The sequence below is a fragment of the Andrographis paniculata genome, unplaced genomic scaffold (assembly GCF_009805555.1).
Source record: "Andrographis paniculata isolate CXL003 unplaced genomic scaffold, ASM980555v1 Contig78END, whole genome shotgun sequence".
Lineage (NCBI taxonomy): Eukaryota > Viridiplantae > Streptophyta > Magnoliopsida > Lamiales > Acanthaceae > Andrographis > Andrographis paniculata.
Genome location: NW_026137615.1, coordinates 2,115,899 through 2,133,503, shown reverse-complemented (window position 1 = coordinate 2,133,503; position 17,605 = coordinate 2,115,899). Strand labels below are relative to the sequence as shown.

General features: G+C 32.5%; 3 protein-coding genes across 5 annotated transcripts; 1 reads left to right on the top strand and 2 right to left on the bottom strand.

Annotated features, from left to right (window-relative positions):
- Positions 1–39: 39 nt before the first annotated feature.
- On the top strand, positions 40–8,388 carry LOC127239746 (uncharacterized). Its single transcript, XM_051258039.1, has 14 exons — positions 40–349; positions 1,001–1,056; positions 1,152–1,326; positions 2,483–2,584; positions 4,560–4,631; positions 5,033–5,149; positions 5,244–5,321; positions 6,197–6,259; positions 6,335–6,431; positions 6,894–6,972; positions 7,078–7,289; positions 7,384–7,529; positions 7,619–7,741; positions 7,956–8,388. Exons 1-14 carry the CDS (start codon positions 248–250, stop codon positions 8,100–8,102), a joined length of 1,569 nt encoding a protein of 522 aa, XP_051113996.1. The 5' UTR covers positions 40–247; the 3' UTR covers positions 8,103–8,388.
- Positions 8,389–9,252: 864 nt separating this feature from the next.
- LOC127239750 (cytochrome B5-like protein) lies at positions 9,253–11,479 on the bottom strand. The gene is made up of 5 exons (XM_051258047.1): positions 11,266–11,479; positions 11,133–11,170; positions 10,122–10,199; positions 9,900–9,991; positions 9,253–9,537 (listed from the first exon to the last, which is right to left on the bottom strand). Exons 1-5 carry the CDS (start codon positions 11,342–11,344, stop codon positions 9,471–9,473), a joined length of 354 nt encoding a protein of 117 aa, XP_051114004.1. The 5' UTR covers positions 11,345–11,479; the 3' UTR covers positions 9,253–9,470.
- On the bottom strand, positions 11,403–17,397 carry LOC127239745 (uncharacterized protein C3F10.06c). 3 transcript variants are annotated; one of them, XM_051258036.1, is made up of 8 exons: positions 17,023–17,393; positions 16,559–16,713; positions 14,952–15,642; positions 14,401–14,501; positions 14,182–14,290; positions 13,938–13,997; positions 13,597–13,721; positions 11,403–11,609 (listed from the first exon to the last, which is right to left on the bottom strand). In XM_051258036.1, the coding sequence occupies exons 1-8, from the start codon at positions 17,300–17,302 to the stop codon at positions 11,403–11,405; spliced, it is 1,728 nt and encodes a 575-aa protein (XP_051113993.1). In that variant the 5' UTR covers positions 17,303–17,393. The 3 variants fall into 3 exon arrangements, with proteins under 3 accessions (XP_051113993.1, XP_051113995.1, XP_051113994.1); XM_051258038.1 differs by having other exon boundaries at positions 16,559–16,708; positions 17,023–17,228; XM_051258037.1 differs by lacking the exon at positions 11,403–11,609 and having other exon boundaries at positions 13,348–13,721; positions 17,023–17,397.
- Between the last annotated feature and the right edge of the window lie 208 nt (positions 17,398–17,605).

Here is a 17,605-nt window from a genome sequence, read left to right as displayed (position 1 = left end):
CAAAAAATTATAATAAGATATTTCCTTACACTAAAAAAAGGGTCTCAAAGAAAGAATTACGCGCGCGCTCTCTCCCTACGTTTCCCCAAATTTTCGCTCTACCTGAAGTTTGTTTCTTCTCCTTCTTCCCCTCCTCCTCCTTGCTTACAATACCATAATCATCCATGGAGATTTCTCCTATATTTGTGGAATTCCATCCCATTTCTTCCTCTTCTTTTTCTCCTTCGTGCTGTTTTTGTTGCCGACTATGGCAGGCGAAATTTCGCGGTGGTTCGATGCATTGCAGGAGTTTTTGTTCCGCGCCAGCGAGGCTTGTACTACGCCGACCGCCTTGTTTGTGCAGATTCAGGTACGAATACGATCTCTCTTTTTTTTTTTTTTTTTTTTTGGAAATTTTGTGTTGAGAGAGCGGATACATGCTGGATTTGTTGTTTTTTGCGATGATGAGGAACAATTAATAATAATAATAATAATAATAATAATAATAATAATAATAATAATAATAATAATAATAATAATAATAATAAAAGTTGTAGGCGTTGGTGTCGAATCGTTGATTTTCATCGAAAACGCTTTTAGGATTGAGGAATTTCTGTTTGATTGCTCAATGGATTCGGAATTGTTGGTTATATGGTAGATTGCATTATATGTGCTGTGCTACTTCCGTCGTTGTTGAGAGGATACATTTTGTATCTCTTTACCTTAGGAACATTATATATATATATAAGTGTTGAGAAATGCAACTAAAGGCAAGAAACATATGCTTAGTCCTTAGAAGAAGTCGAAATGTGAACTTTGGGGTTATGCTAAAGTTGGAAGCAATAATGGCTATGATGATCCTGATATTTGATTTTTTATTACGTGGAATCTTTAGAATTTCATTGTATGATAGAAATAATTCCATGATTTTGTATTTGAGATTGTACTTCACATCACAGCATTGTAGAATTGAATTTGAGGTAATGAATGTGAAGGTTGAAAGTGTTGTTTGGTGGTGCAGGGATTCGTAATTTGCTTACTTCTTGGTATTGGATGGGCTTTGGCTGCTTATGTTAGGTAGGTACACTACAAACAATAGTAATACTACTGCATTTGGTTTGCATGGTCATTTTTTATTGTTAGTAATCTGTAATGGGATCTGGTTTTGGCAGGGGTAAAGAGATCAAACGTATAAAGCAAAGCATGAAAGGGGGAAATCACTTTGCTTTTCTTAGTTATGATATTAATAGCCTGGAGCACTCCAGTCAGGTCAGTTTGCCGAGGGTAACAGTTGTGATGCCTTTGAAAGGCTTTGGGGAACATAATCTCTTGAACTGGAGAACTCAGGTGAACTATTTTCCTTCCCACCATTCTAGTTTAATTATGCATTTCAATGTGATGTTAGGTTAGGTGTTAAAAATATGATACTCCCTCCCTCTGTACTTTCAATTTATCTAAAATTTTATTTCACCTTGGTAATTTATCCATATATTCCCTCGGTCTCGTATCTATATATTCATTTGGTTTTTGCAGGCAATTTTAGAAATATTAGTATTATATTGGGATAAAATAGAGATAAAGGTGAAAAAGACTAAATTAACCATATTAGTATTGTATGATATAAAAATAATGACATTTGTGTAATATATTGTAAATTGGAAGGATTTTTGTAATGTTAGGTAGATTGTACGGATAAATGGTCAAGGGACAGATGAAATATTTTTTAAAATACTTTTACCTTATATTCTCTCTGTTCTATCTATTTTGTCCCGTATATTGTGGATACAGGATTAATAAATAATTAAAAAATATATTAATAAAATAATTATATTATAATACAAATATTATAATTAAAATTAAGATAACTAAAATAGTGAAGATTAGAAAAATTATAGATTATAAAATTTAAAATATAATTAGAGCGTATAATTGTTTTTCTTTTTTTTGTCCAAACAGGTGTGTGTGGTTTGGGGTTTTGGAAAATAATTTATGTTCACAATAATTAATTCTCTAAAATATTAAATCAGATATCCATTTTTTTTGTTTTTGTATTATATTAATAATTAATTTTATATTAAAAACCACATTAACATTTATTTATATCTAATTAAACAACTATTCAAACTCAAAATATTTACTATTGAAAAATTATATTTGTTTGTTTTGTATTTTAGTTTGTAAGAAAGTTTTATATGAAATATAAAGAAATTTACAAGTAATATAAAAATAATAAATATATATAATATATTAAATTTTTTTTTTTTTTTTTTTCTAAAATGTGAGGAAAATTTTCACAAAGCAAACAAACCCTTGTCCCACTTTTTTGATAGATGTTTTCTTGAACCATATTTTTAGACATGGATGTGCTCAAATTTTTACCTTTCCATTGTATTCAGCATTCATTTTTAGGTGTTTGGGATTCATAATTATTTTACAAATTTGTCACCTATTGATGGAAATTATATAGTTTTAATATTTGGTTGGAATTTGAATGTTGGTGCAGATCACATCATTATATGGTGGTCCAATGGAATTTCTTTTTGTGGTAGAGAGTACAGAAGATCCTGCTTACCCAGCTGTTAAGTGTTTATTGGATGATTATAAGGTCAGTTCTATTTATGTGAAATCATCCCATCATTTGACTGAACAAGGGTTTTAGTCCGCAACTATACCCGTTATAATTTTAGTCCCGTAAGAGGAATCTATCGTAAATTAGTCCTATAAGTGAAATTTTTTGCTGTTTTAGTCCTCCAGCGCCGGAGACGCCCACGTGGTTCGTCGGAGGTGACGTGTCCGCCAGGTGTCGCGGACACGTGGATTTATTATTTTTTTTCTTTTTTTTATTTTTTAATTTTTTTAATTGGACCAAATAAAAAAAATAAAAAAATACAAATAAATTTAAAAATAAATTTAAAAAATATTTAAAAAAAATTTAAAAAATAAAATAAAAAATAAAAAAATCCATGTGTCCGCCAGGTGTCGCTGACCTGGCGGGACACCTGGCGGACACGTCACCTCTGGCGAGCCACGCAGGCGTCTCCGGCGCCGGAGGACTAAAACAGCGAAAATTTTTCACTTATGAAACTAGTTTGCGACAGACTCCACTTACGGGACTAAAATGATAAAAGGGTCCAGTTACGAGACTAAATAACAGTTTATTCAAGAATTTTTAACTGGAGGAATGAAAAAATTTTGTAAAAAATATAAAAATAATAAATGAACGTAATAGATTAATATTAAAAGAACACACCCAAAAAAATTTTTTTAAATAAAGAAAAAATAAAAAAAAAAGTGATATATTTTTGCTAAAAAAATAAATAAGAATACATCTAGATCACAATAAATAAATAAAATTAAAAAAAAAAGAATAAATCTTGATGACAGGAAGAATATATATATATATATATATATGTGTATTTTTATAAAATGATTCCATGGTTCAAAATTCTTCTCAGATGATATTGAGCTTTTTCTGTTTCAGTTATTTGTGCTAATGACCATCAATATCTTTCTTGTTCATCTGAATAGTTAATAGTTTTGGTTGTTATCAATTTAAAAGTATTGACTTTTAAAATATTTTTTTCACATTAGTTTTACTACTATGTGTTTATTTGTGTTCTTACTTTTCTTTTCCTTTTACTACTCAATTTACTATTATATTTTTATAAACAAAATATGAATTGAGATATATATTAGAACTATTATATTAATATATTTACACATAAGTGAATAGAACTCAAAACTATTTAAAACAATCAATTTAATTTATGAGATATTTAAATTGTTGCAAATGATTATAAATTGGGAATGTTCTATTAAATTAGACGGTAAACTGTTCTTTAAGTCCCGTATCTGGACTCTCTTATCATTTTAGTTTTTGTAAGTGGAGCCTATCGCAAATTAGTCCCATAAGTGAAAAATTTTCGTTGTTTTAGTCTTTCGGCGCCGGAGATGTTCACGTGGCTCGCCGGAGGTGACGTGTCCGCCAGGTGTCCCGCCAGGTCAACGACACCTGGCAGACATGTAAATTTATTTATTTTTTTCATTTTTTTAAATTTTTTTTAAAAATTGGACTAAATAAAAAAATAAAAAAAAATGCAAATAAAATTAAAAATAAGTTTTTAAAAAAAATTTAAAAATGAAAAAAAAAATAAAAAATCCACGTGTCCACTAGATGTCGCTGATCTAGTGGACTAGTTTGCGACAGGCTCCACTTACGGGACTAAAATGATAAAAGGGTCCAGTTACGGGACTTAAAAAAACAGTTTACCCTAAATTAAAAGTTTCAAAATTAAAATTATTAAGATATATATCACTTTATCTCAATACCACACAAGTATTTTATTTTATTTATCATAACAAACTCAATCTTTACATTTAAAACCTATGATAATTAATTTCTATTGCTTTGTCAAATTTCCTTATATATTTTGTTGCCTGTGTTTTTAAATAAAAGTTTTAGCTCTTCAATAATTTGATATATGATTTCAAGTTGTTATGCACAGATAGATTAGCTTATCACTGTAAAAGTTACCAATTTAAGCAGAATCTTACTCATGTGGACTACAAAAACATTGCAGGATGAAGTAGATGCCAAAATCATGGTAGCTGGTCTATCAACAACATGTAGTCAGAAGATTCACAATCAACTGGTATGCTATGAGATCTACCATTATAATATTCACTTAATTTTCTGAAACTGAGCCAGAAAAAGATTCTTATGGCTTCACTATTCTTCTGACTTTCAAGAGATTCTGCTTAGAGAGTCGCTTTTGGAGTTTAGAAAACTAATTAAAAATAGTAAAAAATTAGTATTTGATATGATATTTCGTGAGATATATTTGAAAAAATTACTGTAACTGTAAGTAATAGGTTAATGTGAGATTTTGGGGAGGTGAAATTAAGCTTTTAAATAAGTTAACAGCAGATAAATAGTGCAAAAGTTCCAAAAGTGCCTATTAGATCTTAATGTTCATGTTATTGAAATAACACTAAGTTTCTATACAGCACTCTACTGGATGTTTTACTTGATATGTGCATTGAACTTTTGCAGTATGGGGTAGAACAAATGCATAAAGATAGCAAGTATGTGTTATTTCTCGACGATGATGTCAGGCTGCATCCGGGAACGATAGGAGCGCTCACAGCAGAAATGGAGAAGAACCCAGAGGTATGGATACATCTAAAAAAGTTCAACTATTATGCTAAAGATGGAGATGCTTTTAAGTCTTCGTTACTTAAAAATTTGCTGCCAAAATGTGCAGATATTTATTCAAACTGGATACCCATTGGATTTGCCATCTGGAAGTTTAGGAAGTTACTGCATATATGAATATCACATGGTAAGTCTGCGTCACCACAATGCTCGAAAATATCCTTAGGCATTTTTTTTTATGTTTTTGTTATTAGTTATTAGAAACAGTGAAAGTATTATTGAAATACTCCCTCCGTCATATAAATTGATGTCTATTTGACCGGGTACGAATTTTAAAAAAAAATGGGTAAAAATAGAAATTTTTTCTTTTTATAGTAAGAAAAGGAAGAAAAAATAGTATTTTTCTACTAAAAAGAAAAAGGAAAATAAGTTTGAATGACAACCAAAAGAGGAAAGTGGAAATAAATTTGAATGACAGAAAGAGTACTTGTTTTTGTTATTTTTAAATATTTCATAAGAGAATGCCGTATAGTGTATTTTTGCAAAACTGTTTAGATTCCTTTCTATTTTTGTAACAAAATTTTTTTGTCCCTAAATCCACTTTTTTCGTTCCTAATGAAATAGAGAGAAGTAGGGTGGAATTATGTTAACTACGCGAACTTTAGGGACAGAATTCCGTTACAAATATATTACTTTCTCCGTCCGGCTCTAAGGGTCCCATTTATTTTTGCGTGTTGATCTTTGAATATTAATTATTATATCAAAATTTAGTACAAATTAAGAAAAAATTGCAAAAACACTTTCATTAGTGTTTTATAATACTAATAGAATAACATTTGTACAAAATATCAAGTACAATAACGTAAAAGGTAAATAAGACCCTTAGAGGCGGACGGAAAGAGTATTTTTTTGCAGTGTGAGATGGTGAAAAATTAAAAGCAAACACACCCTTTGTGTAACAGTTCCGAAGGGATGATCGCGTGCTATTTTGTTGTTTTTCTGTTTTTTCATACTGAAAATTATTTCGAGTTTTGGTTGTTGACAATGACTTACTTACAACAGCCTTGTTCGATGGGGTTCGCTACTGGTGGAAGAACGTTCTTCTTGTGGGGAGGATGTATGATGGTAAGCATTTTGTGTGAATATTAGAAGAGACTTAAGTGTAATCTGTATTCTGAATTTGAATTATTACAACTGCAGATGCATGCCGACGATTTTAGAAATGATCGGCATGGTGTTTTCTCAGAACTTCAATACGGCGGATATTCGGATGACATGACTCTTGCAGCTATAGCTGGTGACTTTCTCTATCTTAAACTAAATAAGTACTCCCTCTATTCGGTAAGATTAGAACATTTCTACGCGGCATGGAGATTAAAGAAAATAAATATTTTACTGAAAAAATAATAGAAGTTAAAAAAAATAGTTAAGAGTATTTTTATTTATAAATTAAAGAAAAATAAAGAGAAAAAAACGTAATACAGACAAATTAAAAAAAATGAGAATAAATTTTATAGACAGAGGGAGTATATGTTTTCCTTAAGACCTTGACAAAGGCTTATCATACCTTTTGTGTCCAAAAAGGTATAAAAATATTCTCTTATAAGGTTGTTTTAAACATTAATAGGCTCCTTTTACACATATTTTTAGAGGTTTTGGTACTATTCTTAATTTTTTCCAAAAGTCATTGTCTAAACTTCAAAACTCGAAAAATCACTGTCCGAATGAGGAATATCTTTTAATACTTTGCGCTTTACAGGGGCTCATAAGAGACTCATCACATCGCCACCTGTGGCTGTTTTCCCCCACCCTCTCGCAACCAGCCTGACTTTCGCCAGGTTTTTACGACAAAAATGGAAAACTTGATATGCAGTTAAACTACCCAGTTAGCTTAGCAGTTCATGCTTTGGATCGTTCAAAATTTTCTTTCCTATTGATTGTAGGTATTGGAATTATTTGAGGAAGCAAACGTTCGTGTTAGAATCATACACGACGAGAGTCAATCAGGTGATGAACAGAGCACTGTTCTTCGTCCACTGCTACTTATCATGGGGGTTCGTAGCGCCGTATTTCATGTCTGTAATACATGTAGCTGCGGCACTATCATCTTACTACAAGGGATATAGATACGGCGAAGCAGGTTTTCCGAGCACTGGTTAGTTATCTTATTAGATCGTACATTACACAAAGGCATATAGCTTTATACATCGAACTGGAACTTATCTAAAATCCTTAATGACTTTGTCCAGGTCTAGTTTTGTCCATTTGCCTGACTCTATGTACGATCATCGAACTCTTGTCCATGTGGAACTTGACGAGAGTAGAGGTCCATTTATGTAATTTACTATCGCCCGAGGCGCCTCCTCTATCACTCGCTACATACAACTGGTTTCTCGTAAGTCATATTTCTTCTTACTCTATTTTTACCCCCAACTGTTCCTACTTTCGACAAATAGACAAAGCTGAACATGGTTAAATGTTTAGGTGTTTATGGCAATGTTGGTCGACAACTCTTTGTATACCATTTGCGCGGTTCGCTCACATTTCTCGCAATCCATCAACTGGTCGGGCATTCTATACCATTTGAAGGACGGGAAGATAAGCAAGGTATGGACGAACTTAGACTTATTTGACCTCATTTTTTTCACTCCATTATATATGCTTCATAGCTACGGCAACAAGTCACATAATATAGCAGAATATATCGATTGGTAGATCGATATCTTATTTAGCGACAAATGTGAATGAAATAACCCGTAAATGTTAATTGGGAAACATGGCGAGTACCTTTGATTTGTGTTTTAATTTGTATAATGTTTAGATCGAAAGAAGCAAGGATAAGGTACCTGAGTACACGGATCTAGGTGGAAAGTCTTTACGTACAAAAATATCTAGAATATCAAGCTATAATTTTCTCCGAAGCTTATCCTTGGGGGGAATGCGACAGTCCAAGGAACACACGTCGTAGAAGTTCAGTACATAAAAAATGATCTTAGACTCTAGACTCTTATTCTTTCTTCTTCCTTTTTTTTCATCTACAATATCTTAAGGGAAGGTTATAAATGCAGATTCATATAGACTTTTAGATTGCTTTCGCAGATGTAAAGTGTTGTTCATTCGATTATTCTTCAACCTGTATTTACTGTAGCTTACCAGGCTGTTGTAACATTGCTTTGTATTCTTATATACACATATATATATATGTTTCGAGGTTATTGTTCATTCGAATTCTCTAGTGTAAATTTGAATATTGTTCTTTTGCAGCCCGTTTGCTCTTTTGCTATATTTTGTATCCTACAAAATTCTTTCGATACTCGAATTTATGTGTACATGTTTTAGAGGTCTACTTAAAACATTACCCACCCAAGCAAGGTTTCCTATTAACCGATTCTTGCTTGTGGCGCCGCCATTAGAAAGCTCTAAACCCGGCCTTACTCCTAAGCAAGAATCGAATACTTAGGTTGTGTTCTTTTGTGGATTTTACTATATTTTTACTATCTAGATTCTTTTTTCTCTCCAAAAATATCAAATCAAATAATTTCTTTTCTTATTTTATACTTCCTCCGTGTCCACCTTTCTATTTTCGTCTGTCCAACTTATTTTATCACTTTTCTTTTTTAAAATCTATTTTAAAATTTTTAATTTATAATTTTTTCAATTTTAGTTAGACTAATTAGTAATTTTAATCTTAATCTAAAATTTTTATTATACAATAATTATTTTCACTAATACATTCTTAATTATTTACTAATTATACACTCTTAAATTCTCGTATCTACATTAAAGGGGACACGGTAGCTGGGACGGAAGGAGTATTATACTACAAATTTATTTTACATTCAAAACATCACATCAATATCTATTTATATTCGCATCAAACAATTATTCACATTCAATTTTTTACTATTGAAAGATCCAAACCCACAAACAAACACACCTTAAGTTTTCTTCAAGTGAATTCAGTTAATTACTACTGTTATAACATTATTGAAACTACTAGTTCAACAGGTGTATATACAAATTACGGGTGTGTTCACATCCAACACCAATTTTTCATTAAAAAACACTAGATTCCAAAAATACCCGAGAAAACACCTATAAACAATCCAACACACAAGTAAATACACCCGGATAATTAGAGGTGGAAAAAAGAATAACGAAATTCTCTGCGCAAGAAACAAAATTTCCACGAGTATCTAGTTTTAGAACCAAACACGTTACATGAAAGTAAATACGGGCTTAAAAGATTTTTCGTTGTGCAATAGGAGGGTACCTGTCTTAAAATAAATAAGCGATTGATGAATGCAGTCGTCATCGAATACTATGATGCAATAGTTTACTTCACCAGATCTCCGATGTAAAAGTCCTCGATCATGTCGAAGACACGGCTAGCATGCTGCGGCCTGTCAATGTCATAGCATTAAATGGAATGCTTGAGTAACTACGTACAATAAATATGCAAGACTGAAGCTAAGTCAAAAAAGTACAAACGAAAGTTGAATGAGCTGATAATAAGGGCGTGTTTGTTTGGGGGTTTGGATTTTGAGTTGAGATTTGAATAGTAAAAATTTTGAATTAAAATGTAATATTTTGAAAAATAAAAAAAATAAATGTTTGATTTGATATTTTTTTTGTATAATAAATTTGATGAATAGTGAAAATACGAGGAAATCTCCCAAACAAACACACCCTATAGTGAAAATCTTGATTCACAGAAGTGACAACAACGAACAATAAATGGCCGCAAGTGCAAGAAAGAACCTACCCATAAAAACCTTCCGTAGAATCATCGCCGGCATTCATTAGGATTGCATCCCCACCCGGGTGTTCGTCTACGTAAGATGTTACGTCATAAACCTGGAACCCAGAAAATCAAGAGTTCAGAAAGCAACACAATCTTAAATATTAAATGCAGTTGAACTTCTCATACAATGGAGATTATACAACATTTGGTAGAATACGGCAAATATGGAATTCTAAAAGACACCTTATCTTTTATGATGATCCAACAGTCGTTTCTCTTGTTGTGCATCGCGATTTGAGCTGCAGTGTATGCTTTAGGTCCCTGAAAACATTGTCATTACTCATTACAATTACAATAATTTCCATCGACTGGCAAATCACATACTCTTCAAGATGGATTCGGACAAAATCTATACCTCAATTTATCCTATGCGCGCGCACACACACACATATATATATATGTATCGGGCAAATATCTAAAGTTCTATTTTTGCACCCAATCTATTCACATAAACATTTTGAAAGTTTCGACACTATTTATCAATAATAACTTTTTCAAAAAACATTATATCAAATAAATGTTTTTATTCATAAAACATCACATAAATATGAATACTTGTACTATTTCCAAAAATTTTCAGAATTCCAAAACCTCTATGTAGACAGAGGTTCTATTTGCATTATGGGTGTGTTTGTTTGGGGTTTTGGATTTTGAGTTGGGATTTGAATAGTAAAAATTTTTGAATTTGAATAGTTGTATGATGTGATGTTTTGAATGTAAAATTGATTTTTAGTATAATATAAAAAATAAAAAATAGATATTTGATTTGATATTTTTTTAGGGAAAAAATAGAATGAACACTGGATTTAAAATCCAATCCCCAAACAAACAGATATTCATCAATAGTAATTTCTTTTGAAAATAAAAGCATGGCATCAAATACCAATTTCCTCTGGCAAAACATACATCAAATATCCAACTTTGTACTATTTTCAAAAATTTATCAAACTTTAGCATTCTGTATCTATTCCGAGCCTTAGCTGATTACGATACATATGCATAAAGAACACAAACCGCCATTGTTCACCCAAATCAAAATAATCTAAACTTATGTTTGCTCTCCTATTGAGCTTCACAACTAGAAATCTCGAAACATCAAATCCAATATCATATAGATAGAAATTTATAGCTATGCTTATTGAATTTGTGAGATGATATTATTGTTGGAAAATCAGTAGACATTTTTAAGCGCACCTCGGAGCTTCCTTTGGATTGCTCCTTCTTCAACTCACCTGCATTCCACCGAATTCAACCAATCAGACTCAAAACCAAACACATGAATCATTGCTGCAGATTATTTTATAAAAAAAAAAAACAACACACTAACCGGATTTGCGCAAGTGAGGGATTATAAACAGCGCAGCCAACACAAGACCTAGAAACAGTGTGACGACCAACAGATCCATTCCTGAGCTTCCAATTTACTGCTCGCGGTTGGGAATTGGACGAAAACGTGGAACTCAATTATGTAGAACGCAGGCAGACGCACAGAAAAGGGCGAGCGCAGTTGGGGATGGATATGTGAGGGAGAAGTAAAATAGGAGTGTTGATTGACCTGATACCGGAAGTAGAATCTGAAGCGCCGCCGACGATATTCCGCCGGAAGAATAGTCGGTCGGCGAGAGCGACGATGACGGAAAAAAATGACGAGGAAGCAAATCTAATTTCTAGCTGATAAGGAAATCGACTCATAAATGACGATTTGCGAAAAAATAAAAAAATTTAAATCACAATTTTAAAAAATAAAATAAAAACATAGGACATTTTTTGTTGATGACGTGGCCGTACCCGTGAGGTCACAAGCCCACCCCACAGGACTAGGGCATGTTCCTTTTGACCAAAAAAAAAAAAAAAAAAGAAATGGTATTTTTATAAAAAAATATAAATATATAATATATTTTAAAATTTATATTTTATAATTTTTTTATTTTAATTAAATTATACAATTATTTTAATTTTAATTTATAATTATTTTTTTAATATAATTTTTACAAATTAACTTTTAAAATTCAATAAATGTTTACAAACATACATATGAAACTTTTGATATATATTTTTTATTTTAGCATATTTTTCAGTTACATTAATTTTTTGATTATCTAGTAATTAGTTTTATAATTTTGAATCAATATTTTAATGATTTAGTCACAAAAAAATATACAATTACTTTTATTTTAAATACATTTATATTCTAATATATTTTTAACACTTTAATCATATTTACAGAAAAATAATTAGAAAATTACTTGAAAATATTTATATTCCTCCACATTACTATTGTAAATTGATGTAGATTTTTTGTTATATTTGTTTCATTTATTTGAACTTATATAATATTTGTATTATTATTATTCTTAAAAATATTAATTAAGGGTGTGTTTGTTTGTGGGATTGGATTAGATTTCCACTATTTATCCCATTTTTTCTTTTTAAAAATATCAAATCAAACACCTATTTTTTATTTTTATATTATACTAAAAAATCAATTTTACATTCAAAACATCACATCAACATATATTTATATCACATCATACAACTATTCAAATTCAAAAATTTTACTATTCAAATCCCAACTCAAAATTCAATCCTCCAAACAAACACACCCCGAATATACAGCACGTTTACACACTAAGCATTAATTAAAGCATGCCTTAACACATAGAAATACTATTATTCTATACTATTTGACATGAAAAATCTACATCACATCGGTTTGTTAATATTTATTGTGGCATGATTCCGAATAAATATTTCAAAAAATTACAATATATACACATATTAAAATAATATATATTCTATCTACTCGTTAAAAATTAACAATTCAATATAAAATATTACTCTCCCGTCCCAAACAAGATGCAATGTTTGTTTTGGACACAGATTTTTTAAGTAAATAGTATTAAGTAGGATGATTTAGAAATTAGGTGATACAAAAAATATATATTTTATTGTTTTTATTTGTGTGATGGGATGAGACAAATATTATTTCCTATTTTGGAAATGTTGCAGAGTGCTTGAAATATACCAAAAGAAAATATTGCAGAGTGTTTGGAACATACCAAAAGAAAATATTGCAGGTGTTTGGGACAGAGAGGGAGAGTATTATTTATATTATCGACACGAATTCTCCATATCTAGTATAAAAATACATTCGTCCAAAAATATTATTATTTATATCCATATCTAATATATAAAAAATACATTCGCCCAAAAATACAAATAGAACAAAATAATATTCTCTTGTTAGGAAGACACTGGAGTAAACAATAAAGAAGCCATGGGATCAATGCCGCCGGGAGAAGAGTTTTAGGGTGTGTTTTGTTTGTATTTCATACACAAATCAACACTGTTTAGTAGGCACAGATTTTAGAAAAAATATATATATATACTATTTTTTCTCATTCAAAAATAACATCAAAATACTGTTTAAATTAAAATTCAAATAAAAATAAGTCGGACCAATACGATGGTAGGAGTGCTTGCACTACAAAGTTTCTCGACTACATCTATCTCATAGTCGGGAAATATGCAATATCCTCCGTCTCCCCAACAGCAAATGGTACTCACTATTACGACTACTACTATAAAGGTCGAATTAATTTGTCTTTCTACAAGCAAAATCTACGCTTCAATCACGACGAGTAAGGTAAGCAAATACCTGTTTCAAGTTACCCCGCGAGGGTCGAGCATTGACAACATACTTGCATACAAAAACTAGCCGTTTTCGCAGCTCTGCCTTGGTCATTTTCGCTTCACTCGAGTGTTTACCATCGTCAAAGTGTCCTATTTCAAAAGAAATAAAAATAAAAAGGGACACCTAAAGAATCATGATGATAAGTATTTATAATGAAATTCAAGTTCAGATATAGTTTTCGATTCTTGTAAAAAATCTCGATCAGAATTGATATGTCGATCTATATATATATATATATTTATATATAGAAATGTTATAGACTTAGCTGAGATATCACATGAGTTGAAAAATGGCTTAAGTTTCACCTTTTTCGTCGTAGAATGAGGTTAAGATTGCCAGAGATACACATATGCTTATATCTTCCCCTGAACCAGAAGTCGAGATACGATCAAGGTGAGATGCCAAACTTGTGTGAATTAATACATTGAATTCATTAAAAACAGAATCAAGCAGGGGAATCTTTATATTAACTTCTTGTAAATAAACAGGTTGGATTTGAGAAAAGAACACATCTAAAACAATTTAAGAAGTCATTATAAACATGCTAACCATTGTTGCAGCAAATCAGAAGTGTATTTCCCTTTCTCAAATGCATCTGGGCGAAGCCGAGAGCAGAAGGAAGGTTTCTTAACAAAGAAGTGCGATCGAATTTGGAGTCCTGTTGGCAAGCAGAATATTATGAAGAGAAATGTAACAAATCAAATATTAATGTCCAGAAATCATCCAAATGAATTTAGTTAATAAACATCAACAACCAATCACACGTACCTCAATTGGCAAGTGCAGATGCGATTCGGAGCTCTGCAGAGGGGCAGAAAATGACTCCTCCGAGCAGTTTATAATGCAGTAGGAAGGATGAACTTCCGATGCTGAAAGGTTCAGTAACAACTTAGCACTCGAAAGAGATAATATGACAAATGTCAACCTCAGGTAGGAATCAAAATTTAATTTTTGAGGCAACATAATACATGGTTATATATAATTCGTGTTTAATGTAATAGCTGATAAAAGTTTGAATTATATATCACTTTCCACTCTTCCCCTCATGCATGACCGAGGTTACTTCTATACAAAGCCTCGACACTTTTCTATTTTCTTTTTTTTTTCATTTCAGGGTGATAAGTGAGATTTAGACATCCCTAATACCACGTTAATAACAACTTCACTTAAAAGCTCAAGCATACGGAGAGATACGCCATTATGCATTTATTAGTATTTTCAACAAATCCAATTGATCATGTAGCAGAATGATTTTTGTTTCAGAGCAACAGCACATGAAAATTTCAGAATGTAGTAACGCATTGTAAAAGATGACGTACCGTGTTGAGACTTACAAACTGCAATCTTAGTCGAGCCCAGAAACGAGATGCTTGGGACGTCGTTTAATTTCCATGAATCAGCTACAGTTCCATTCTCCAAATTCGATGGCTCTCCTATGGAAGACATGTTTGTGCTTCCCAGACTTTTAGATGACTTGACTGAGATCTGAGGAGCATTTTCTCCCCGTTGCGCACGTCGTACTCTGTCTGTTTCAATAATATTTGCTACCTTTTGATTACAAAAATCAGGACCCAGTTGGATTATATCATAGGCGTGTCTCCAGAAAAGGTCGGGTGATAGACCTCTAGCCCAACTTTCCTCATCATCTCCGGCTCCAGCAATATAATTCCAGCTAAACTCGGAGGTAGTTCTGTGCTGAACAGTACCACTAGAAGCTGATGCAGATACAAGTATGATAGGGGTAAAATCCCATGAATCGATCTCCGGTACTTCATTCAACCAAATAACAGTCTTTTGTGAAATCCATAGAGGTCTTAGAGGCTTTTTCAGAGATGATGCAATTGAAGCAATATCTGCGCCGCTGGCCTCCAGCTCCTTGGTCCAACCTTCCAACCGGCCTTCAATCATTGCTTTCTCAGTTTCTGAAACCCAGAGGGGAAGATGCAAGGAACAATCCCAACCAGAAGAGTCGCCTCCGACAGTTCCAAGTTCCACTGAAGTAGTTGGAACCTGTTAAAGGCATACAAGTAAGTTCACATTATAAATGCAAAAATAGGCTAAAAAATAGCACAAATTAACCCCCTGAACAGACATGTCCTCTGAGACCCCAATCATTTAGTTATTAAACAAAAATTAAATTCAAGAGTTTGACTTGAATTGAATGTTCAAACTTCAAAGGAAGTTACACATTTGAAAATGAAATTCCTGCAGTGTAGTTATTGTATATTAAAGTTACAAAAGGCTTGCCACGCAGAAGATCTAACAATGATGAAAAATTCGATTGTGAAGGTTCATCAACACAATGTTATCGAAAAGGAAGATCCAAGACCAAGGATATATTTACAACAGTATGACACTTAGGCAAAGGGTCAAATCAGATAAGATGAAGCTTCTTAATTTCAATATACATAATGACATTTTAAATTACATAGTTTATTAAGCTACCAGTATATTCAGAATGTGGTTTTGCATAACCAGTAATTTTAATTACGAACGAAAGGAACAACACAACATTCAAGACGTCTATAAAGTATATCTCAGGTGTTAAGCAAGTTAGCATTGCATATCTAAATGGAATGGAAGTGCCGCAGCTTGAGTAGACAAGAAACATGCATCAAACTTGAGTCATTTTTCACACTATATAAGGACTAGAAGCTTGCTATATGAGTAATTAGGAAATTTTTTGTAAGGGATTACGCAAGACCAATTACTCTATGCTCGGATCACACAATTTATCTGATATGAGCAAGAGTCTGTGCTTACCGAAAAATGTTATGTTTTGGATTTGAACACATGCTTAGATCAATTTATATACCAAAATGAGTTGCAAACAAGATATACATATTTCCAATGAAGCCAGAAGTAAAGAACCAAAACCAAACACATTTCGAGGAGCTCATAAGGCAAAGAAGCAAGCATCACTTACATTTTCCAGAGCATCATGTCTGTCATGTTTGGTCCAGAAATTGAAAATAGCACGATTCATGACACAGGTCCAAATTGGTATAGTCTTGGACATACTGTCTGGAAACCTCTTCCCTTTTCTTGTTGAATCAACAATCATACATCCTCCCCTCTGTGCTACCGCAAAAACCAGGAAAAACAGTAAAAGACAAGTCATTATGCTTTCCTATTATCATATATAAAACCAACCAAGTAGCCAAATAATTAACAAGATAAGAAAATTCCATTAGACATACACTACAGAGCTGACTTTAAATGAGCTCTTTTCTGTGCTCTGATAATTTGTTCCATAATGCACTTATACATAACAGATAATTGTGGATTGAGTGTATGCAAAGAAGAAGCCGCAACAATACAACCAATTCCAACAAAAAGTCTTCTTATGGTGCAATAAAGAAATAAAAGAACAGGAATTGATTGAGATACCAGCAGTGAGGGCGACATGGAGGTTGAGGCGTGAGGTATTGAAAGACAAGTTGTTGGTGTGGCCATCGGTGGATTTGAAGTAGCAATTAGAGTTGAATTTGGGGGAATACCATAAGCCGCATCGAAGGTTGGCAAGCAGCGGCAGCTCCGGCCAGAGCTGCGAGATTTCTCCGACGAAGATGGAGTCCTCGTAGATGGAGCGCAAGGCGTTGTAGAGCGTGCTCTCTTTCCTCTTGATCGTCCTCGCAATTTTATATATGCTTCGACTCTGATCTTCCATTCCGCCGCCTCGCCGCCGCTGAATTGAGACTCAAGGCCGCCGTCCGCCGCCGGAATTCTACACCCTCCGTATATATAAATATTTATTTATTAAATGGGCTTGGGCTGAAGAATTGAGCCCATTATATATATAAATATGTAAAAATTTTGACCCCTTTCCATATGAGTATGCGGGCCAGATTGGATATTTTGGGTTTTTTTTTTTTTTTCCTTCGCGTGTGTTTTTCTTTTTGGATGTGTTTTTTTATGTTACCGTTAGAGAATTAGGGTTTGTTTCTCCGGGGGCGAAATTTGGTTTTAGGTT

Excerpts from the sequence above, each read along its gene's own strand:
- LOC127239746 (XM_051258039.1), top strand. The coding sequence starts at position 248 with ATGGCAGGCGAAATTTCGCGGTGGTTCGATGCATTGCAGGAGTTTTTG. Across the intron at positions 5,322-6,196 it reads GCATATATGAATATCACATG|CCTTGTTCGATGGGGTTCGC; the intron begins GTAAGTCTGCGT and ends TACTTACAACAG. Across the intron at positions 6,973-7,077 it reads ACCAGCCTGACTTTCGCCAG|GTATTGGAATTATTTGAGGA; the intron begins GTTTTTACGACA and ends TATTGATTGTAG.
- LOC127239750 (XM_051258047.1), bottom strand. The coding sequence starts at position 11,344 with ATGGATCTGTTGGTCGTCACACTGTTTCTAGGTCTTGTGTTGGCTGCG. Across the intron at positions 10,200-11,132 it reads AATCCAAAGGAAGCTCCGAG|GGACCTAAAGCATACACTGC; the intron begins GTGCGCTTAAAA and ends CAATGTTTTCAG. Across the intron at positions 9,538-9,899 it reads TCTACGGAAGGTTTTTATGG|GCCGCAGCATGCTAGCCGTG; the intron begins GTAGGTTCTTTC and ends TGACATTGACAG.
- LOC127239745 (XM_051258036.1), bottom strand. The coding sequence starts at position 17,302 with ATGGAAGATCAGAGTCGAAGCATATATAAAATTGCGAGGACGATCAAG. Across the intron at positions 15,643-16,558 it reads GACATGATGCTCTGGAAAAT|GTTCCAACTACTTCAGTGGA; the intron begins GTAAGTGATGCT and ends TGCCTTTAACAG. Across the intron at positions 13,998-14,181 it reads TCTGATTTGCTGCAACAATG|GGGAAGATATAAGCATATGT; the intron begins GTTAGCATGTTT and ends CTTCTGGTTCAG.